Here is a 24,086-nt window from a genome sequence, read left to right on the forward strand (position 1 = left end):
TGATCATCACTTCTATTTCTCCCATCTTCGTGGTAGAAGAACATCTGCTTTGCATTCAGAAGGATCAAAGCTTAATTCTTGTCTTCTCCAGTTGAAGGATTCAAGTAATCAGGTTTCAAGGGAGCAAAATCTCCCCCTTCTGAGATCTTTCAGAGCTTCTGCTGGTCAAAATCGACAATGCTGAAGTAGATGAACCAATTATCTGATTTGGGATAAGGCCATTTCATATTTTCATAGATGTATGTTTATTACGAGAGCATGGTGATGCTAGTAAGACAGGGGGTGACATTCCTGAAAGCATGAAAACGTTAACATTTATACATGCACAATACAGACTGATTTTATAATATTGCTATTGTGATGTCTGAGACTGAGAGACTTATTTGTAAAAAAAGAAAAGGAAAGCTTTGTGTCAGCAAGAAAGAATGTCTTTTCTGTATGTTTATCAATCGCCATCTATCCAGCTGTTGTAAAGAAATCCATGGGCAAGATCAAACAAGCTTTTTCACTCAATTGCATTCAGTTCCCTCCATTTCTATAGCACCTATGGTGAAGGTATCATGATCCCCCACACAATCTTTTTGGGTGATCAAAGGGGACCCTTCTTTCCTTTCTCCCCAGCAGAACATATGATTGGATACAACCCAATGAACCTAAAAACAACTTGTTCCTATTCTGTTACTAAAATGTTGTGGGGATGAGTTCTTCAGATTCATAAATTACATTGGAATAGTTTCAGTCATAACAATAATATGCAGGAATGAGACTTGGGGAAAATTAGATGGTGGGTTGGATCCAAAATACAGTCGGTGAAGCTCCAGGGAAGGTACAGAACTCCTCCAAAGGTACAGAACTTTCCTGTCTCCTATTGAAGTTCACTAAATCTCTCCAAAACTCTGTTTTGGTGGATGTTAGGAACAGTGTGGACCATGAAATGGGAACAGGAGAAAATTAACCACTTTCTTCTGTGATGGAAGCACATTCTGTCAACAGAAAATGATCCTTGGACTCCATCTTAGGTTGACAGTTAAATTTAAAACAAAAAAGACAATACTAGCAGGAAAAGTAAATTTATTTCCAAACTTGTAAAAATAGGAGAGGGACTACAGATACTAAAACAAAAAAACAAAAACAAAACAAAAACCCTTCCAAATATTTAAAATTATTAAAAAGTAGTTGACAATGTCTTTCTTTGCCTTTAAAATTAAACAGAAGCATGTAGAAAAGTGTTAAGGTTTGCCTGCCAATGAAGTCAAATGTACATTAGCACATTGCAAGAATATCGATGTCCAAAAAGATGAAGGAGGTGAAGATACCTTGAACAGCAGATTTACTTTTCCTCTACATCAATTGCTAATTTTTTTTTAATTCATATTGAAGAAATGTGCAAACATAGCAAAATAGTCTTTGGATTATAAAAATAGGAGAAAAAACCCAACAACTACAACAACTACTTAAGAAATTGGAACTAAGCATGGAAATATATAGAACATATTGCTCTGTGTATCTACTAATACATCATATTGGGATAAGACATAGTACAGTAGTAAAGTTTTCCCTCATAATCATATAACTTTGAGGAAACCCTCCTAATATTAAGACTACAGTGTCAAAAAGACAGTGGTTCTGTTTGGATTCAAAGTACCAGTTAATAGAGTTGGAACTTTTCTGGTGTCACTATTCCATAGCAGACCACTGAATTCTTCTAAATCCTGGTCCTGTGTCACAGATGACCCTCAGGAACAGTGAGAATATGAATTAGGTGTCAACAAAGTGAGTGAAAATCAGTAGACCTCCCTGATACTGGAGGAAATGCCTTTTATTGGTGGTGGTGGTGGTGAGACCGGAATCCAACCTATTCTCTTTCTTGAGTAAATTTAAATTAAATACATACGAAATTTCATACTACTATAAACAAGTCAAGTTTCACACATTTTGGCAATTGGTATTTTTAACTTCATAATGAATTTTTTCCCCCTTAAACCTCCTGCAAGGAATGAAGAAACCAGTTTGGCTGCCAATATGGCCTCAGTCTGATTTGAAAGATTTACAGAGCTCTAGTTTTTCTCTACTGGTTATATTAAATTTAGTATCTTTACCTTTGTGTCCAAATCTTGAACACACAATTGAGCACAATCTGCTCTATTGTCTAAAACTAATCCAGAACTAATCTATAGATCCTTTTCTATTATTAAACTAAAAGCATAACATCAAATACTAAAGCAAACAGAACCATTCCTGGTTTTCTTTTCTTCTTTAAATAGTACTAAAAGTAGATACCACTTCAGCAAACTAAATACAACTTATATGGTCCAAGCCAAAATTAATACAAATATAGGGTAAATAGGTACAAAATATTTCGCAACCTAAAATCGGATCAGACCCAGGTTTAAGTCTCTTTCAGCCCACATAATCCTAAAACGGATATTCAACTTAAGAAGGAAGGAGGTAACTATAAGTATAGCACATCTCTGTGCATTATAATGCCATTTATGGAAGCCATTGGGATTATTAAGAGGTAAGATACATGCATATAACCTGACAGTACTATGAAAGAAACTGAACTAAATCCAGATCATCTTTATTCAAGCTGGTACTGTACTCCTGAAGCAGCCATAAGCTCGCTATTAGGGGTATGCTGGAAAAATAACCCCCCAAATTTGGGTATATTGAGGGGAAAGTGTATTCAAACCTTAAAGGGAATGTGGTCCTGTCAACATTTAAATGCCTTTTGCATGCTGCGGAGATGGCAAGAGTGAACCCCAAAAGCATTTGAAGGGCTTGCAGCTTGGGTCACTCTGAAGGCATTTAAAGAGACTGAGAACCCTTTAAATACACTTTAATTGTGAATATTCGGTAGTGCCCAAAATCCCCAAATATTTTCAGGATATTTCAGGCTTGGCCATTTTGGATAGCTGAAAAAAAATCAAAAAACTATATCCAGCTGAAATAATACCGCCCAAAATATTAATAAGGATTTTGTTTAGGTCTTTCCTCTCTCTCTCTCTCTCTTTTTCTTTCTTTCTTTTTTTTTTTTGGCTTCGATTGGCCAAATGCACACACCTACTCTATGCAGACTGTACAGGTAAAGGTAAAGGTAAAGGTATCCCTTGTGCAAGCACCGAGTCATGTCTGACCCTTGGGGTGACGCCCTCTAGCATTTTCATGGCAGACTCAATACGGGATGGTTTGCTAGTGCCTTCCCCAGTCATTACCGTTTACCCCCCAGCAAGCAAGCTGGGTCCTCATTTTACCGACCTCGGAAGGATGGAAGGCTGAGTCAACCTTGAGCCGGCTGCTGGGATCGAACTCCCAGCCTTATGGGCAGAGCTTTCAGACAGCTGCCTTACCACTCTGCGCCACAAGAGGCTCTTTGACTGTACAGGTATCTCACTTTAAAATAATCCCCATACACATTTTTTTAAAAAATCACTTAACAAGACAGTTTTAGCAACAAACATAACAAACAGGACTATGAAAAGGTCAGACTGGTAGTTTAGAGGGATACATATATAAGTGGAACATTGGGAACAATGCTTTAAAAATGTTTAATAAACAAAAGCGAGAATTAAAAAACGAATCCTTTTTTTTATTTCAAAGTCTGCTTCATATATTGAAGCCCATATTAAAGCAACATTACAATGTTCATAAAATATAAGTGTGATGTAACATTTTTCTTACATGTCAGAATACTGATATTTGTATGTATACTAAAAATAAGAATTTTAAAATTGTACAAATAGATACATTTTAAAATGACATAGAAATAGGGTGCCTCCCACTGCAACAAGACAGTTTCTTTTCTTTTTTTCAATATATCTGGCACGTATTAGATTAAGATGAAGGTATAAGCAAAAAAGATTTACAAGAGTCAGCAGAAACAAGTTGGATGCTCAAGAGACAACATTGTACATTGTCCTGTACATACATCATATGTGTTTAAGCTGGCTGAATATTATATATTTCAAGTTTAAAAATGCACTACGTAGGGAGTGTCCATAGTTTAAGGCGAAATTACAGCTCAGAACTGTGATCCTTTCTAATTTGTGGAAGCTTCTTTGACATAAAAGACTTAGCTGTTCAGAATACACACAAACAAAACCAAACCCAAAAGAAGAAAGAAAACAATTACCCTCGATTTTTAGATGACTTTTAGCATTTTCCCTTTGCTTAAATATTTCTTTTTAAAAAAAATTTCACCAGTGGTTATTTTGCCTTTTCTACTGAAGCTGATAACCAACTTCTGTATTTTGCCTTTTGCGAGAAAAGGTACTTCACAGTATTGACCACTTGGATGTCCTTTCCCCCCGTTATTTAAACGAAAGGACCCTCCCCGTCTCTGCCCAACCTAAATGTTTTCTATGAACCTTTCCTTTATTTTATTTTAAAAAATACCTGCTTACATTTTTTTTTTCCTCTGAATTTTATTTTTTTCTTCCAGAATGTTAGACACAGTTCTTAAGGCCAAATTCGAAATGTTATTGTTAAGAATCGTCTTCGAAAGTGTCTTTGGAGCCGTATAAGTCTGCTAGTTTCTTAAAACGAGGTCCCCAGTTTTGTAGATAGTCATAGTCCAAATCGGAATCTGTCGTTGCTGACTCTAAAGAGCTTAGTGAACCGGCCACTGAGCCTCTCCCTTCGTAGCCATAGATCTGGATAGAGTCATAGGGAGGAGCCGTTGGATCATTATCGGCTTCTTGTATTCTTGTGTTAATAAAGTCATCAACGTCAACGCTATTTGGAGCAGGCCGAAGCCCTGGCCTGGGCATGTATTGATACTCGGGCTTTATGTCTTTGCGAGGAATAAATCCATTGATGCCGTCTGGGTTTTGCAAAGTCGCAATGTCAAAAGCTTCGGTGTCTTCCTCCCCGCCCCCTTCGTCATCATACGTGATGATATTCTCTCTCACATCTTCTTCTTCAAAGACAATGAGGGGCTCCTTCTTTTGCCGTTTCAGTGTTACAAATAACACCACAATCACTGGGGAGGGGAAAACAAGCAAACAAGAGATTTAGTTATTTCCTTATCAAAACACCCCAAGTCCACGGATCACAGATTGTGAGCATCACAAGAATCCAATCAGGGGTGTCTCTGGAAGGGGGAACTGGAAGAAATTTCATCTCCTATTAACAGAAAATTTAGCCTGGATCCAACCCCATGGTTTGCGAGAAGTAGGCCTCAGACCCATTGATTTAAAGGGGGCATCTCACTGAATCCTGCCTCCTTTGGTTCAGTCCATTTGGATGGAAGGGCAAATAGGGGAATCAAAAGGATATAAACACAGAGTCTTCCTTACCCAGCAAAATCACAATGCAAGCAAGGATTGCGATTAACGCCCCGGTACTGAGTCCTGCATTAAGGGTATAGGCTTCAGCATTGCAGGAAATCCTGTCTCCATCACAACCACATACTCGGATCGTCAGAGTGTTGGTGCTGCTCAGTGCAGGGTTGCCTCCGTCACTTATCACTATAGGCAGAAGGTATAGATCCTGCACCTGTCGACTGAAGTTTGAGCGTCTCGTGAGAACACTCGCTGTGTTATCTGTTGGAAATAAGACAATCATTACTCCTGTCTCGTCCCTTCCCTAAAAGAAAAGGAGAAAAGGAGGTTGAGAGGGGACATGATAGAGAAAAGGAGGTTGAGAAGGGACATGATAGCCCTCTTTAAGTATTTGAAAGGTTGTCACGTGGAGGAGGGCAGGATGCTGTTTCTGTTGGCTGCAGAGGAGAGGACACGCAGTAATGGGTTTAAACTTCAAGTACAACGATCTAGGCTAGATATCAGGAAAAAAAATTCACAGTCAGAGTAGTTTAGCAGTGGAATAGGCTGCCTAAGGAGGTGGTGAGCTCCCCCTCACTGGCAGTCTTCAAGCAAAGGTTGGATACACACTTTTCTTGGATGCTTTAGGATGCTTAGGGCTAACCCTGCATTGAGCAGGAGGTTGGACTAGATGGCCTGTATGGCCCCTTCCAACTCTATGATTCTATGATTCTGAAAGACGAATATGTTTTCCCTTTCTGGACAAAAATCACCTCTTTGCTTGAAGACATGACCGCCTTTGACACTGCATGTGCGGCACAAGCTACGACTACCTAGTGGGTGGACTGTGATATTGAAAAGAGCACACTTCAGTTGAGGGAGGAGTCTCAGCCAATTGTTCTTGTGTTTCACCCCCGGAATTGGTGATTTGGAGCGGGGTGCCCCTGTTTACTCCCTAAATGTAATCAATAGGAGGAGCATGAATAAGGCGTGGGCAACAGCAGCAATGTAATGATGTCACTTCTGGGGAACAACTGGAAGCAATAGTGTTAGCTCTAGGGGTTTCCAGAAACTCTGTCATAAACTCTTGACTTGCAGGAGGGCATCTTGGGCTCAAGGAAGACATGCACACATTTCTATTGGCTTAAACAAGGCCACAAGAGGTGCCCTGGGGCCCACCCAGTTGCCCTGCTGGGAATGCAGGTCCCATTGCTGCTGGATTCCCACGGTAGGGAAGGGTCCAATTGGAGTGCCAAGAGGAAGCGTAGACTTTCCTTGGACCTAACCCAGGCCACCTGGTACTGTCTACCCTGAGGTGCCAAGGAGAAGCACATGCCTTCCTTGGTCCCACCCCAGGCTATGTGGCACTGCAAGCCCCATGCCTCCCCTGATAGGTTGGTCCTGCTCGCAGACCTGCTACCTCATAAGGAGCCCCCAAACTTGGGAGTCTAATGCACAGGCCGACCCCCCCCCCAAAAAAGGCTCCATCCCATGCCAAACCACCAGCTGTGATGAAATGCAAGCCCAATATTTATGACAGTGGCCCATTCACAACCATAACCCTTATAAGCCAATATAATAGGGTGGGTGGGAGGGAAGCTGTTCTGGGTAAATGTGGCTGGGCTCCCCACATATGGCGCCTTTTAAGGTGCCCCAGGCCTGAACCTCCCCACGCCTACACCCACCCCAGGCATGATGCATCATCACCGCATCTGCCATGTGCATCACCAGAAGCTTTTCCCAGCAGGTCCTCCTTCCTGCCCAGTTCCCCCGCCATGTCAATGGTGGCTGGAGGTGTCTCAGACAGTTTTATCAATGGAAACTCTCCCAGGTATTTCATGGGTGATGATGATGAGTTTTTATTAATCTTTTTTTTTAAAGATAATTTTCCTAAAGGGAAATGGAAGCAGGTATCACTAAATGTTTCCTTCCTGACAGATCAACCTGAACTGAAGCACCTTTTCAGTTAAATTTCAAGTTTCCTTTCCTTTCCTGCATGATGGACTCTCATTCTGTGACTTAATGACATTCATGTTTTGGCTCACTGCATAATTACACGATTGTGAGGAAATACAATTTCCAAAGGGCAGTGAAAACATTTATTCATAAGATGTAGCTCACTCTTCATACAAAACTGCAGAGGCATTTTCTTTTTTCTTTTTTTGCCCAGTGTTTACTGCAGTACAGATGTAAATTAGGAGAGATACAAATCTCCAAATAATAAGAGATTTGCAACAGACAATCCCCAGACAGCTAAAATTGGCTATAACTCCCTGGTGTATATCTACAGTGTATTTCAGACAGAGATTATTATCTCTGCTTCGTAGTTTACATTTTTTTTTGGAACATCCAAACAGAAAAAGGAATTTTTGAGCAGCTGAACCTCATTTCAATAGAGTTCTGAATGGAGACAGAACTGTAATTCACAAATACAGACTCTTAATCATGAGAGGTCTAGGAACTAGGAAGCCTATGCAGAACAGGTGATGTTGCATTCAAATGACTTCAAATGAGTCAAGGTCAGCATGGTCACCTCTAATTGGCAGGTCTTCCTTCAGGCTGTTGTTTTTCACATCACCTACTACCCAGGCCTTTAAAGAGGAGATGATGGGAAATGAACCTGTGACCTTTTGCATGCTGAACAGATTCTCTAACACTGAGCCATTGCTTTTCCTTATTTGTCATAGAAGCTTGCTGGGTGACCTTAGACCAGTCATTCTGTGGTGGAGGGTAAGATGGAGGAGAGAAAGCATTATCTATGCTACCCTGCATTTCTTGGAGGAAGGTTATAACAATAATGAGCCCCAAAGTAATATGCCATCCAAGTCCTGCTACTTCTAAATATATCCCTCAACTTTCTCGAAGAAACACAGATCTTCCTTCATGTGCCTCCTGAATGCATTTGGTGCACACTGTTGTGTTTCCTCCTTAAAGGAATGGTGTGCTTCATTTCCAGGGCTTCAAATGTTGCCTCCACTGAAATAAACAGGCGTACATGTGAGATCACAAAGTACAGGATTCCGCACAGACTTTTAATTGTGGTGTCCTTCGCGTCACATGTTTTCTTGGGGGAAAAAATAGCAGGAGCATAATGATGGAAATGATAGCGCTAAATGGTGCTTTGAAAATTCTCCTAAATTTAGCTGTCAAAATAAATAGATTCCCCGTCCCCCATCTTTATATGTTCAGTATATTTCCTTTGGCAGGCATCTCAGTTATCAGGCACTTGAAAGAAATGGCATATATTCAGACATTATGTCACTGGGCAGATTTCCAATGGAGTACTAGAACTAAATCTGGCATAGTATGTAAACTAATTCCTAACACTACCATTTCCTCAGATTTTGTTTACTCTTTTAAAGAGGTGGTTGTGAGCCAAACAGCCTGATAATCCCCCCTCCCCCCACCCTTGGTCTATAATTACAAATAAATGTGGCAATTTTATCAGGACCACGATTGCATTAAAAAAAAAAAAGCCCTACCCTTTCACACAACTGAGGGGCTTTCCTTCAGTGGAAATAGCCTGACATAAGAGGCTTTTTCAGGAAAATACTTGTGCTACTACAGGCTTTCTCCACCAAGGTTTTGTGAAACCCTGGGGTTTCTTGATGGCCCTGGAAGGGTTTCCTGAATGGGTGGGAGTTAATTATTTTTAAATATTTTTTTAAAGTTTGTTAAACATTTATCAGGTCATAGGTCCATGTATGGTCATGTTGACCTGCCCTCCCCCTCTCAAAATGGCCAATGATGGGCCTGGAGGGGGTGGGAAGGGGAGAAGCCCCAGGTGGGCATGTACACAGCTTTGCTTCCCAACCATATTCTGCCTCATCGTACCATTTCTGGGGTTTCTCAAAGCTTGAAGAATGTTTCAGAGGTTTCTCAACAGTAAAAAAGTTGAGAAAGGCAGTATTAGTGGAACAGAACTCTGGTGTCTAGCCCTTTGCTCCCACCAGAGAAGTCTGTGGAAAATGGTGATTAAAAAAAATACCTTGACCTTTTTAGAAGAAAGGCACAGCCAGAATCAACTGAAACAGCTCATTTAGATAGCAAATCTAGACAGGTGCATGCCCGGTGAGTGGGCTGAGACCATATGGGGGCTGCTGTACACCCACATCATCATACCCTTCCAAAAGAAGTACCTGCCAAAAACTCAGTACAAGATGAGAACTAGAGAGATTTAGTTGAAATCTACAAGCAGCCAACAAGTCACTGATTATTACCATGTGAGACTAGGGTTACTAGACTAATCTAAATTCAAATTCTCACTCAGACATGAAGTTAATTGGATGACTTTGGGCCAATCATCTCCCCCCCTCCCACTGCCTAAACAGCTTCACAAGGATAAATTGAAGGAGGAATGAATTTGTGTTCTTTAGAGGAAGAGTAGGATAAAAAGATAATAAGTCACCAGCTTCGGATAGTGAAATGCCAGGATATTTTGGAGCCTGAGAAGAGTGAGGCTTAGGGATGAGAAGACCTTCAGACGTTTATAATGCCAGAGTCTACCTTCCAAAACAGACATTTTCTCTTGGCGTACTGATGTCTGTCACCTGGAGATTAGTTGTAATCCCAGGAAATCTCCAACCACCACCTGGACATTGTCAGCCTTAGTAATAAGTAGAAGGAGATGTTGTCTATTGAAAGATGTCTTCCTCAATGAGCTTTTGCAACTCCAGCCTGGATTTATTGTTAGGCAGAAATCAGTCCATAGGCCTTGGCAATTTTTCACCCACAATTTCCCCCCGTTCTTCCTGCAATCTGAAAGGAATAAGCCAAGCAAAAGAATGCTTCACCTCCCTTTCATCTAGTCCAACTCAAGAGCCGATGTGCTGAGTTCCCGAACTTGTGGTGGCCACTTAGGTTTAATGAAGAATAATGTTCTGCCTTATTATGGTTTTTTCCCCCTCCTGCTCAAGCAAGGAACATTAGTGCATTTATCATAGGGATTTTATAGTATACATGGACTTATCCAGGAAAAAAAAAGACATGCTGGAGAGGTCCCTAACAAATGCCTCTCATCTCCACTTGCATCTTGTGCTTCTTTTCGCTCCAGCCAGTCAGGCACAGCTAATGAAAGAATTGTTTGATGGCACGATAACACACATTTAGTTGGCTTCCATCGGATACAGTGAACCTTGGTACAAACCTCGGTTGTTTCGGATGGTAAAATTGGGATTGTGCATAATTTCAGTCGGCAAGCTGAAGATAAATCTTGGGCCATTGGCTGCATCATCCTTGTCCTCAGCAGTAATTGTAATTAATGGCTGTAAGAGAAAGGCATTTGTAAGCACCCGGCACATTTTTAAGGGTTTCGCCTTGCTTGGTCAATGGATTATTAAAAGCAAAGTACGAGGGAACGTCGTTCAATTTCAGAAAGACTATAAAGTGTCAGTCTGGGGTTGCCAGCTGTGGGGTTGGAAGAACATGAATGAAGCTTTCTCATGAGCGGATGATTATGTAGAGGGGTGAGGTTGGGAGCTCCATTCATCCTGACCCCTTCTACCGAACATTCAGAGGGTTGTGTTTCAAGGGCCAGAATTTTATTTTCTCACCAAATCAGCATATTATTAACCCAATGTCTATGTTCCCTCTCGAAGGAACCTGGCTGCTTTGGAAGTCCCTCCCCACCTGTCAAAAGCAGCTTGCAAAAATAAAACATAACCCTCCCATTAAAGATAAATTCAAATGAGTAGCCGTGTTGGTCTGAAGTAACACAATAAATTCAGAGTCCAGTAGCATGTTTAAGACCAACAAAGATTTATTGAAGGCATGAGCTTTCGAGTCATATAGTCTGACGAAGAGTGCTCACACTCGAAAGCTCACGCCTTGACTAAACCTCCCATTAAAGTTAACAATAAAAACCCATCATTTAAAGAAAAGAAAACCTGACAGCATGAATTGGTGAACAGCATAGATTGGCAGGTTAAAAGAAAATAAGCATGTTAGTGGAGCAAACCCCTTAATTCAGCCTTTCTCAACTTTTTTTACCATTTGAGAAACCCTCAAAGTGGTTCAATGGTACAGAATATGGTTGAGAAGCATAGCTGTGTACGCTGTGTGTCCTGGAGCCTTCTTGGGACACCAACCCAAGGAAAGAGATGGACTTTAGGGGTGGCAAGCTGTAAAGGAGGGGAAAGTTGGTTGTCTTGACTTTAAAAGATCATTGCTCTGTTGCGTTACTAAGATCTATGTCTTTTGTTACATTATATGATATTAAATAAAAAGTAAAAATGTTCTTATTCTCTTTGAATTATTCCAAGATTCAATCCCAGTTCTGACCCCTAGAACCTGCAAACTCAGATTACACAAACTCTTCCCAAAATGTAACTTGTAGCAGAGCCAAGCCAACCCAATTTTAATATAGAATATATATTCCAAGAGCCTCTTGTGGCGCAGAGTGGTAAGGCAGCAGACATGCAGCCTGAAAGCTCTGCCCATGAAGCTGGGGGGTAAACAGTAATGACTGGGGAAGGCACTGGCAAACCACCCTGTATTGAGTCTGCCATGAAAACGCTAGAGGGCGTCACCCCAAGGGTCAGACATGACTTGTGCTTGCACAGGGGATACCTTTACCTTATATATTCCAAATTCAGGTTCTTCAAAACATTGTAGTCTTACTCTGGCTTTTGCATTTAAAACACACCAAGAGCTGTTGACAGCATATTTTGAGACATTTACTATTGTCCCAGCTTCACTCCCCTTCACCCCCAGAAGACAGATAACTTTGGTGACGGTTACCTCCATGCTCGGACGCTTTTCGCAGATGGTGGTTTCATATAAATCTGTGAGCACTGGAATGTTGTCATTTACATCAATGACTCTGATCGCCACTGGAACTTTAGCTTCCTGAAATCGGTTATCTGCAATAGTTATGGAGGTGAATGGCACAGCAACATGGAAGAAAAATGAAAGGACCAAGTTAGAAATGCATGCTTGTATTTTGCCAGTTTTATCACTGCTGGCACTCATGGCCAACTTTTTATCTTCCTGTTTTGACATGGTTTCTTGTGTCATTGTCATGAGTTAAAATGGAAATTTTAACTCATGACAATGACAAATCAATGGGAACCCTGAGCTTGTTTCTCTGCAACGAGATAGTCCCATCTGGGAGTGATGGGAGACAATTACACCCGAAGTGTGTTGTAAAGGGCTGGGGGGGATGAAGTAAAGGGCCGGGGGGGGGGGGAGAAGGCGTCCTTTGCAGCCCACCTCCAATTAGTCGACGGACCACATGTGGTCCGCAGCCCACAGGTTGGGGCTCACTACTCTAGACCTTCATAGGTCTCATCATGAACTTGAGGCAATTTGGGGTCATACTAAACATAGCCAAATAAGTTCTGTCTGTGTTGCCTTTCATTATACATATAGCAGCCGGCTCAAGGCTGACTCAGCCTTCCATCCTTCTGAGGTCGGTAAAATGAGTACCCAGCTTGCTGGGGGGTAAACGGTAATGACTGGGGAAGGCACTGGCAAACCACCCCGTATTGAGTCTGCCATGAAAATGCTGGAGGGCATCACCCCAAGGGTCAGACATGACCTGGTGCTTGCGCAGGGGATATCTTTACCTTTACCTTTATATATATAATTAATATATTTATTAATTTAAAAACATATTTTAAAATATAAAATTAAAATTAAAAGATATAATTTTCAGTTGAATACTCACGGACTTCAGCAGCAAGTACTGAAATATTATGCCAGGCTATTTCCTCTCGATCTAATTTTTTAGTGGTCGTAATTAAACCATCTTCTTGGTTGATACGGAAATATCTGTCGAGGTCAGTATGACGATCAATTGAATATCTAAAAGGGGATGCAAATGAAGTAATTAGAAGAGAATGATTCAATGGCCTCAGTTCATTTAGTGTCTCCCAAACAGTGCATTGCCTATTACTTTAAAAATAGTTTTGCAGGAGCACGCTTCACAAGATGGAAATTGTAATTAGGCATACTAAATCACTTCGTGATAGAAATGGATTTCCATTTTTTTTTTATTAACACTTAGGGACAGAAACAGAAGAGCAATTGTTTCATGCTGAGCTTTCTATGTATTTCTTAGGGTGCAGGAGGAACAGAGACCTAGGGCAGCCACCATGTTGTCTAACCCGCCTCCCCCTCCAATCAAGTAGCCATTACCACATGATGCAGAATCATAGCAAGTTGTTCCCTGGTCCTCCACCATACATCAAGGTGAAGAAAAATACCCTATGACATTGCATAGGGTCCTATTTGTTTAATTTCTTGTTGAGCTTCTATGACCGCCCCTCTCAGCATAGCCGGTTTGGGGCAGTTTACAACATCCAAGATGATAACAGTGTCGGATGAACAATAAATAATACACCAGTAAAATAAATATTAACAAACATAGATCGGTCATCCAGATTATATATGTTGCTTTATCTGGTATCCTCTCTGGTAATCACTTCTCACATTTGGGGGGTGTATTTATATGGACAGGGGCCTGGTAGACGTTAAATCCTCATTGGCCTCAGCCGGAACAGATGTGGCAGAGGGGAAAGGGCACATGCGCGGTAAGGCAGCATGCGTCCTGACGCCTGGGGAGGGGGTGTGTGGAGCACGCTGGCCGCTAATAAGCGGCCACATGCTCCACTCGACCTCTTAAACCGGGCAATGGACTGGCATGCTATCCACCCTCTCTCCCCTTGGTTATGGCTGGGTTTTGTCGTTACAGCAGTTGCGGTTGTTGGGTTTGAGTTATTAGTTCATTTGTCACAGCTTGCAGGTTGGCAGGGGACAGAGCTTTTTTGGTGGGGAGTCCGTCTTGTGTGGCTGACTCCCCAAGACAAGAGGCCTCTTTAAAGAGGTGGTAATCTGCGAGCTGGGCCAACCTGGCTGGGAAGGCTAGGGGGCTTGCAGGGCTGAGTGGCTTGGGATGCAACCAGAGATGGTCTGCGTCTTCTCTGACATCCAGTTGGACACTTCCCTGGTTAGGGGCTACAGCGGCATGGTGGGGGGCACGTTCCTGTCTGGAAACCAGTGTAGGATTCAGGGCAGCTGCTGGAGTAGAAATTGGTAGTTGGATGGCTATGGAGTGGCTCTTAACCCCCTGTCAAGCCAACATACCCCCATGCTGATCATTAAAGCGCTATGGCCTGTTATGCCAATAACTGTTGCCCACGTCTTCTTGAGCATAGAGCTGCCCCTGTGCAAGTCAATGGCTATTAAAACAATTTCAGGATTCCTCAAATCAGAATAAACCAGCTATGCATGCCATTAAAATGACAATGAGAATGAGAAATGTTCTGAAGTTAAAAAAAAAAATCCAGGATTTAAAAATAAAATAAATAAAATAAAATAAAAATCAAACCCACCAAAGAAAATACTGGTCAGAAATAATTGTACCTACAACTATTCATTGTGGGCACCATGTAAACTTCTGCACATTAAATTTTTGAATCATATCATGTAAAAGTGCATGTTGTATAATTAAAAAAAATGTATGTTGGCCCAGGGAGATGGTCTTTCTCATTTTTGAAGAAGGAGGCATTTTTATTCCCTGCTGTTTTTATTTTGAACTGTCCTCGGTCTTTTTGAACAGCTATTGAGAAAAACAGGATAAAAAATAGGGGTAATAATTTAAAAATGCATCTTGGCAACAAATCTGTCCACAATTATGACTATGTTAATTGATAGCTGCAATTTATCATTTGTTATATAGGCATAATTAGTGTTGTCATCTCCGGTTTAGGAAATCCCTGAAGATTTTGAAGCAGTGTGGAAGGATGAAGCAATGTGATTTCACTCTAGGCCTTCAGTTGCTACTAGGCTGTATAGTATACCATCATCCACCCTCTGAAGGTGCCATTTCATCCAGAGGAACTGATCTTTGTACTCTGGAGTTCAGCTGTAACTCTGGAGAACTCCAGATTTCACCTTGAGGTTGGTAATCATAGTTGCAATTTGGCCTTGAAGATCAGATAGCATGATGCCTGGTGACCATGGGAATTTTACTTGCTAGTGGTCTAAAATGTACATGATTGTGGGGCTATTCCATATAGACTTGAGAGGTACACCATCTCCTAGGGACGTTCTTCAATCTCTTGCTTTTGAAATATTCACAGAACTTGGCAGTGCTGGGTGGCTTCATGAAAACAAACTTAAACTTTGCATCCTAACGGTACAGATGTCTGAAATGACCTCATTGCTTAAACCAGCCTTTGGATTGGACACCATTACATTAATGAAGCATACCTTATATGGCTGTTCTTAGCATCAGGGTCTTTGGCATATACCCTCCCCACTGAAGCACCGGGTTCTGCGTTCTCTTCCACTTGAAGAATGTAACTTGGTGCTAAAAATACTGGTGGTTCATCAGCATCCTCCACATTGATTTTCACAGTCACGGTATCTTTAAATGGTCCATTGTTGATGAACTTGGGGTCTATAAGCACATTGGCCGCCTCTACTTTCAGACTGTAGGTCTTTTTAGTTTCATAATCCAGGTGCTGAAAGAAACAAGGGCATTGTCTGTCAGTTGACTTCAATAACAATGCTAGGTAGGATCCAGAAATGTTGGAACTGTTGTTGGAACTGAACTTCCCTGTCCCTCCTCTTTCACTTTAGCCCACAGATCTCCATGAAATGCAGCTCTGGAGAAGTAGCTAATACTCTGGGGAACAGCTAAAAAGTAGAGACTAGGTAGGGATGCCAGTTTCCATATAGGGCCTGGAAATCTCCTAGTATTATAGCTGATCTCTGCATGGCAGAGATCAGTTCCCCGTCAAAATCTCCATGTATTTCTTAACCCAGTGTTGGCAGCCCTAGGAACAAGAATATGAAATATGGAAGGGGACTGTAGGGGATATGGATGAATGACATGGTGATTTGTAGAGGGAAGGGAAATAGCCATTGCAGTCTGGATCCAGCTTGTGTGAGCTCTTATCGTATATGCAGAGAAAGAGAGGAGATAAGCAAATTAAATAATAACTAAGGCTGCTTTTAAAACAGATCATGAACTGGTTCCAGAATATATTCTGATATGAAGACTAAATTGTTGTTCCATCAGTACAGCAGGACACCTTTTTGGCCTGCAGAAGGGAAGAGGGAGATTTTTACCAATCTCTCCCCCCACCCCCCAGCAGACTCCCTCCACCATTTACAGGAACACAGTTCTGTGGGACACAGAAGGTTCCTGCAAGAAGAGGGAATATACAACACCTTCCTCCCCTTCTCCATTTCATCATGAAAATGACCCTGTGAGATGGATAAAGATGGGGGTATGAAATTGGCCCAAGGTCACTCAGCAAGCTTTGTGGATAACTGAACCTGTGTCTCCCTGATTCTTGTTTGACACTCTAACCATCACATATGCTGTTTTGGGAGCATTACAAGCATATGTAATTATTCATATTTATTTGGGGGGGTTGGTTGGTTTTTAAGCAGAAGAAATTGTGTTGCATTTATGAGTACCACTGTATGCCCAGAAATCATAGTGACATCTTACATGAGAAAGCACATTAAGAGGGCAGAATAAAAAGGACCAACTGAGTGATTTAAAAAAATCACATATAGAATCGCATTTATGGACAGAAGATCCAGACAAACAGCAGAAAAAGAGAGGGAGGACCATCACTTATTAGATTCTGCAAATTCATCAATATTTTGTGAAGATTGCATATTAGGACACTACAGACCTTGCAAACCCAATCTATTTTGAGCTCGGAAGCTAAGCAAAGTTTGAAGCCTAGCCAGGGAGGAGCACCTGCCTCAATTTAGTCATGTTTGCTGTGAAATAAAGTCTCTCATTTTGGCTACTCCAAATGATTCATCAGGGCATCTCAATAATTAATCACGGCTCACTTAGACACAAAGAATCCCATCGTGCTGACTGTTTTCCTTGCCAACAAGGACCTTTAGACATTGACAGCCTTGGCTTTCCAAAGTTTTCATTCACAATTACTCACTACTGGCTAGTTGGAATCTCCTATGAAACCCCCTATGAAATCACTAAGATTGCCTCCAACATACCTGACCTGTTCTGAGATTCCTCCTTGTTTCCTTATTTGGAAACATTTCCAAATAACCTTTGCACTTTTAGCCAGTCAAGGACCATACGTGATAAGCTCTTCTAAGTTCCCTTTCCCCTTTCTCCAAGTGCAAGAAAAAGACACTGTTTGTTTCATTCAAGGCCCAAGCCCTATAACCGAAGCCAGAATCTGATGCAACATAAAGTGTTTGCTTGTCCTGGACAACCATGATTTGTAAGCAAAGAAGTTCAATTTCTGGCACATATTATGTACCTCCAGCTCTTCAGCATTGTTCCCTGTACATTTATCTTTTGGATCCCTGGTTGGACAGGCATCTGGGGCTCCTGACTGAAGATCTTCTGCCTAGAATTGCACAGATAGATAACTAGAAACTGCTACTTCATTCTCTTGTCTCTACCTCTTCTGGCCTCTTGCCTTCCATTTCTTGAGTGGTACACAGCATGTGCATGTGTATGTGTGGTGTGGGAGCATCTGGGACATTTCTGTTTTATGGTGGGCAGTGGAGCTTTTGGTCCTATGGTTGTATGCTATTACCATGACCCACTCCCCAAAAAACGTCAGAGGGCAGCAAGAATAAGAGGTCCAGCAAAAGTTCCAAAAAGACATTTCTAGTTTTCTGTAGCACAACGTAGAAGGTTACAGTTGGCGTGATATTTCATTTGTAGGGTTCTCAGTTCAGGTGGAGCACTATCAAGGCATTAGGAACCTCCACATAGGGAAGTGTGTGCCAATAGCATCCGGTTTCCGCACGGGATTTTCCATTATCTATTAATTCTGTGTTTTAAGAAAACCTCTGTCCTCTAAGACGGATCCTGAAAATGACAGTGCCAATGTCATCTTGTGAGCATGGCAGCTAAGTGAGGATTTGAATTGTGATTTTTCTGTTCCTCATCTGTCATTTTAGCTTCAGTACCTCTCTTGCTTGGACAGTTTCTCATGAGCAGGGCTCCTATCCATCCGACCACCCCTGAGTTTTGAATCAGGTTGCTGCAGACAGCCGGCTGTCCCGGAGAGAACTATTAGTCTAGCAGTTTTATTTAAAAACTTTGTTATTAATGTGGCTGAACATCACTGCCTTTCTTTGGGGCTTTGTGTTAAGATGTTCCCTTTGATTTCTGCAGTGACATCAGCTGGGTAATAAAAGGCAGCCCCTCTCTCTGTCTCTCTCTGTCTCTCTCTTGGAATTGTAAGCTGAAAGCAGATAAGTGGCTTAGGCAGTCTGAATCTCTTGATGGGAACATAATGCTGTTCTTCCAGGGTTTTTCTTTCTTTCTTCCCCTTCCTTTCTCTCAGCACTGAATGCGTTTGGAAGGAATATTGACAGCCGAAATTAAGTTTTCATCAGAAAAGCAGACATGGGCATACGCGCACACACACACACATACACGCACGCACGCACAGAGAAATCCCTTGTAATTTTCACATTATCTAAAAATTCGCACTGCGCTGCCAACTTAAAAATGAATGCCTGATGATAACCAAAGCAATCCTATCATTTATTTCCAAGTTAATACGCAATAGGCTTTGAAGAGCGAATGGTGTTGATTTCTCAAGTGGAAGATCAGTAAAAGAATAATGTATTTTCTTCACTTTAAAAAGATGTTAAGAAGCTTCAATGCATCGATGCTTCTTTTTATAATCTCTTTCCTTCCATTCTGGCTCCCAGCGCTAGCAGATAAGAGTAAAACGGAATGCTGGAAGTTAATCATCGCTTCATAAACAAATTATCCCAAACTGAATTTGCTGCGATTTTCTTACTGTGAGTGATAATCCATCACTATTGTATTATCTACAAGGCATGGGAGGGAAATGAAGTATATTATCCATTAGCAGGAATGGAGGGCTTGCATTGCTTACCTTCTTAAGCTTCACAACCCCTTCCTGAGTCTCATAATCTGTCGTAATTTCAAATATCTCCATACCATCCCCGTCGATAATGTTGTACGCTACTAAGCCGTTTTCCCCAATGTCAGGATCTTTGGCCTTCACTCTTCCGGCTTCTTCCCCAGGGATGGCTGCCTCCGATATTGACATCTGATAAACACCTAGGCAAAGAGCATTTATTTGAAAATGGGCTGTTAGGTGTTTGATGCATGATGCTCCTGCTTCCGTCATGTGCATGTGTTACAGGAGCAGAGCAAAATGCGTGGCTTTTTAAAATGGCACATTAAAGACACATACGAAAGCCCTGTCCAGATGTTTGAAGCGCATACAGGTATTGAACATAGTGCATGTAGGGTTTCTTGCTGGCTTGCTTGCTTTCTCCAGCCCTTTCCCCTAATAATTTATTTATTCAGGATAAATTTATGATTTCTTTTCCAAAGATCTCAGAGCAGTCTTCCTCCTTCTCCTGTCCTCTAGTGTATCCTTACACATCTGTATGCAGGATGTACACCTCTTTCTGGTAATGCAGCTTTTGGAAATCATGTGGAGAGAAAACCATAGACTTTCACTCAAGAAAGTCAACCATAGACTTTCTTCTTCTTCCCCCAAATGGTGGTGAAAAGAGTCCATCCCTAACTTTTACTGGCTAAGCCTAATCGACATTCAGAAACACCAACCTTCATGTGTGTAGGAGATGATGATAAAAGGGCTAGACCTCCCTTGCAGTCTAACCTCCATAAAAATCGCCTTTCCAATTAATGTATGTTCCAGCCTCCACCTCGATACTATATGACTGCATAGCCAAAATGCAGAATTTATTCTGACACAAAGGCTGTAATTCATGTTGCAGATGTTAATGTAGAATTTCAGAGAAAATTACATTGAAAATGAATCACGGTTGACTTTCAGTTCTAGAAAAGCTTCAGATCATTTATTCAGGGCCATTTATCCAGAAGCCACAAATTATATGAAAGGGAATGGATATGGTATTGCAGCTAAAAACACCAACAGGAATAAATCTCCAACTTGGCTTTGTGGCCTTTGCTGAGAAAGATCGGCCGTGGACTGCCAGCATTCTCTGATGTGGTCTGTTAGATCCGTGAGTTCAGAGATGAGGACACTGGAAGTTCATTTCAGCTTTTCATTGTGACCCCATCAGGACGGTACAAGAGGCAAAAACTGAACTGAGAACGCCTCCAAAATCCCCAAGTTATTATATACAATACAACATAATGGATGTTCCCGTCAGTGCACGCTATTGGTCAGTTTCAGTTTAAACTCACTGCATCTGGCAGTCGGGATCAAGCTGCACGTTGGCTGATTGCAGCACAGGATATGATCCTACCTTGGGCCTCAAGCTCAGTCCTCAGCAGATCTACAGACACAGCATGGTCCATGGTAGGGAAAATGCTTGTGTGCCTTCTAATTGCCCACATGCAAGAGAAAGATGAGTTTGGATATCATGACAAATCCTGCTTTATAGACAATGCGGGGATGCATGGCAGCTGAAAGCAAGAACTCAAAAGGGACACCAAATCACACACCAATCCAGTTAATTTAGACTTCCCAACTAGCCAAAGTTTGGATTGGCGTATGATTTGGTGTCCCTTTTGAGTTCTTGCTTTCAGCTGCCCCGCATTCCTGAGTTGTCCATCTGTTGGTAGTCCCCTCTCATAAAAGTAGGTTGTTTTAGTTGCTGCTGCTATATTTCAGTTGGCTTTAGAGAGGCCAAATGCCAAAGCTTCTGCTTTCCACTGAGAAGATCCCAGACTCAACCCCTGTGATTTCCAATTAAAAGAACCCGGTAGGTGGTTTATTGCCCTGACCTGGATGTTCCAGGCTAGCCTGATCTCATCAGATCTCAAAAGCTTAGCAGGTTGTGCTTGGTTAGGGCTTGGACAGGAGAACATCACAGATGTCCACCATTGCCACACTGAGTTTGCTAGTTCTGGATTGGGAAATACCTGGAGATTTTGTGGGAGGAGCCTTAGCAGAGCACGGTTGGGGAAGGGAGGGAGTTCAGTGGGGTAGAAAGCATAGAGTCAACCCTTTTAAATGGCTGTTTTCTTCAGGTGAGCTGATCTCTGCCACCTGGCGGGCAGTTGTATTCTCAGGAGGTTGAAAACTGTATGCTAAACAGAGGCAGACAAATCAGCTCTGTCTGTTTCTTGCCTTGCAAACCCTACAAGGTCACCCTGAGTTGGGTACAACTTAAGGGCAATGCTCACAAACAAGAGATTCTTTGAGGAAACTACTAGGACTTGAGATGCTGGACATCCTGGTCCAGTCAGAGTAGACATTAGTAATCTTGATACAGAAGAAGAGCTGGGGTTTTGTGCCCTGCTTTTCACTACCAAAAGGAGTTTCAAAGCAGCTTTCAATCGCCTTCCCTTCCTACCGTGTGGGGTAGGTGGGGCTGAGAGAGTTCTGAGAGAACTGTGACTGGCCCCATGTCAACCAGCTGGCTGCATGTGGAGGAGGAGTGGGGAATCAAACCCAGTTCTCCAGATTAGAGGTCGCTGCTCTTAACCATTATACCAAACAGGCTATACCAAGAGACTGACTCGGTATAAGGCAGCTTTATCTGGTGTCAGTTATTTTGCATCGCGTTGAACTGTTTGTTTTAGATTGCACTGTTTATTATGCTTTTCCGTTCAGGCTTGACTTGTATACTGCTGTGAACCTCCTCAGACTTCTGTCCAGTCACTATTTAACTATGTTGATGGATTAAATACCCAGGCATGCTTTACATCTGACGTGCTGCACATGTACTTGGCATGCCAGGATTCCCTCTGGAGAACGGCAACAGCCAAGTTATTCCAAGAAACAGGGAAATCAAAGTTCCTACCAAACGGGCAAATCCACTGCAGGAAAACTAAAACAGCAGGTCGCAAAGGTGTTTTGTAATTGTGGTGTACTGTTGTGACAGGGAACTTGAAAAGAAGCCGGAACGGAGATTGCTTTTACTGACAGGGCTCTTGCCCCTTTCACAGTGTGCTCGAGTTCTTAGCAATCAGATGGGGAAGAAGGAGAGTAACAGGGTTATTGTTGTTTTCTAAGTCTCTCTTGTTTAAAAGTAGATGTTTTCCCTGAAGTAGGGTCTCATTGCTTTCATCCAGGCCAGTCTCAGCTGTCTCAGCTAAGGGGCTTTCCAGCATAGCCACGAAAAGTCTAGACCACATCCCTTTGAACTCTGCGGGGGCATGTTTTTGAAACATCATCGTCCCGGATGTTTTTGAAAGCCGAGCGGATCGCCAGGAACCTCCTCCTGTGCCTTAATCCTGCCTCTGAAAATGACTCTCGGTGTGTCACCAGGCGAATGGCTTAACCCTTCTGAGCATTTTGTGCATGTGATCAGATACCCCATGGTAACGGTGCAAATGGACAGCTCGTTTCTTTCTTTAAAAAAAAATGGCTCAGGTCAAGAGATTCCCAGGGAAGGGATTAAAACGGAAACCTTGCAAAGTGGACTGAGCATACAAGGAAGGAAAGTGGGCACGGATGTGCGGGCCTTGTCTCCTACCTCCGTGCATGGTGCAAAGACACACAGAAGTGTCCGCACATCTGCTCCTTCCCTGCATTCTGAATGCTGATGACCAGAGGCACTTCCTCTGGGTATTCGCACTGCTTAGAGCACAGGAGGGTCCTGTAGAGAGGGTTGCTTCCTACTCTTCCTCCTCTGTGTACAGATGGTGCGGTGTGCCATGCGATATGGAGGAGGGAAGGAGAGCCGAACATAGAGATACTCGCTCAGATACCATCCCTGAGTTGTTCGTAATGTCTAGTTTGATCTGCTGGTGGCCCCATCTCAGAAAAGTATTTTTGTTTAACTGGAAAAGGGCAACTAAGGTAGGGTTGCTTAGTGGAAGTGGGTTGGCAGTGGGGGGACTTGGAGGCAAGGATGGGAGGTCCCTGACATTCTGACACCACACCGAGATGACATTAGCGCATTGGTGATAATGTTCAAGTTTTTGGACCAAGCTCTATCATAGGGTTTTGACTCAAAACCAAAGTGTATGCTGCACCTCAAGTCTACTGCTCCTGAAACTCACATAATGGGAGGTTCCCTCAGCCCCACAGTGTGTGTTTGTGTGTTGGGAGGTCTGTTATCCCAAAACTAATGAGCTGGGAGACATTCCCTAACAGAAACCATGTGATCAAGAAACCACACGCATGTGCACCTTTGCGTTGAGTTCTTTGCCCTGCATCACCGAGTTGTCCATCTGTTGGTAGCCTAGTTGAATCATTTCCCCATCTTCCATTTTAGCACAGCAAACTTTTGAAGTAGGCCAGGTTGAGAGTTTGTGATGGGCCCAAGGTCACCCCATGAGCTTCCATGGTAGATTCTAGGATCTTACAGTCTGCCCATTACTCCATGCCAGCTGGCATGGGTCTACAGCTAGGAGGGCAAAAGTGATGAAATGACCACCATGGTGATATGCAAACAGCGAAGGAGACACCAGCTCAGATGGCATCTCTGTGTTGCTTATGATACAAAGTTCCACTGCCTTATTGACTAGAGAGAGCTAGCAACTTACTCTGTGGGAATTTGGGCGGGTTATCATTGACGTCGGTCAGGGTAATTGTCACTTTGGTCGTCCCCGAGAGTCCTCCCATGTGTCCGCCCATGTCCTTCGCTTGGATGACGACGTGGTATTCTTCCTTTGCTTCTCTGTCCATGTTGGGAAGAGCCGTTCTAATAATACCTTCCGATATATGGGGAGAGGGGGAATAAAGAGGCTAAGTAAACATACTTTCACCTTCTTTCCATGCTAATAATCTCACTCTGTGTCACACGCTTTGCTTGCGTCAGCAGTGGCCTAGATTCCCCACGATGACGGTGCTCCAGACACATTTATAAATCCAGGGAGAATAACTCACGGGGACCCTCTGCTACTCAAAATGAAGCCCAAATCACCATGCATACATACAT

At 42.4% G+C, this 24,086-nt stretch overlaps 1 protein-coding gene across 2 annotated transcripts in view; it reads right to left on the bottom strand.

Moving 5' to 3' along the window:
- Positions 1-3,568: 3,568 nt before the first annotated feature.
- CDH11 (cadherin 11) overlaps positions 3,569-24,086 on the bottom strand; it is a 98,089-nt gene continuing 77,571 nt past the window's right edge. For both annotated transcript variants that reach the window (XM_077310864.1, XM_077310863.1), the window contains 8 exons: positions 23,692-23,859; positions 19,127-19,314; positions 15,474-15,727; positions 12,928-13,064; positions 12,000-12,121; positions 10,408-10,525; positions 5,298-5,543; positions 3,569-4,981 (listed from right to left, as the gene is read on the bottom strand). In XM_077310864.1, the coding sequence (XP_077166979.1) occupies positions 4,485-4,981; positions 5,298-5,543; positions 10,408-10,525; positions 12,000-12,121; positions 12,928-13,064; positions 15,474-15,727; positions 19,127-19,314; positions 23,692-23,859 (1,730 nt within the window). In that variant the 3' untranslated portion in view covers positions 3,569-4,484. The remainder of the gene's footprint in view (positions 4,982-5,297; positions 5,544-10,407; positions 10,526-11,999; positions 12,122-12,927; positions 13,065-15,473; positions 15,728-19,126; positions 19,315-23,691; positions 23,860-24,086) is intronic.

The sequence above is a fragment of the Paroedura picta genome, chromosome 14 (assembly GCF_049243985.1).
Source record: "Paroedura picta isolate Pp20150507F chromosome 14, Ppicta_v3.0, whole genome shotgun sequence".
Classification (NCBI taxonomy): Eukaryota; Metazoa; Chordata; class Lepidosauria; order Squamata; family Gekkonidae; genus Paroedura; species Paroedura picta.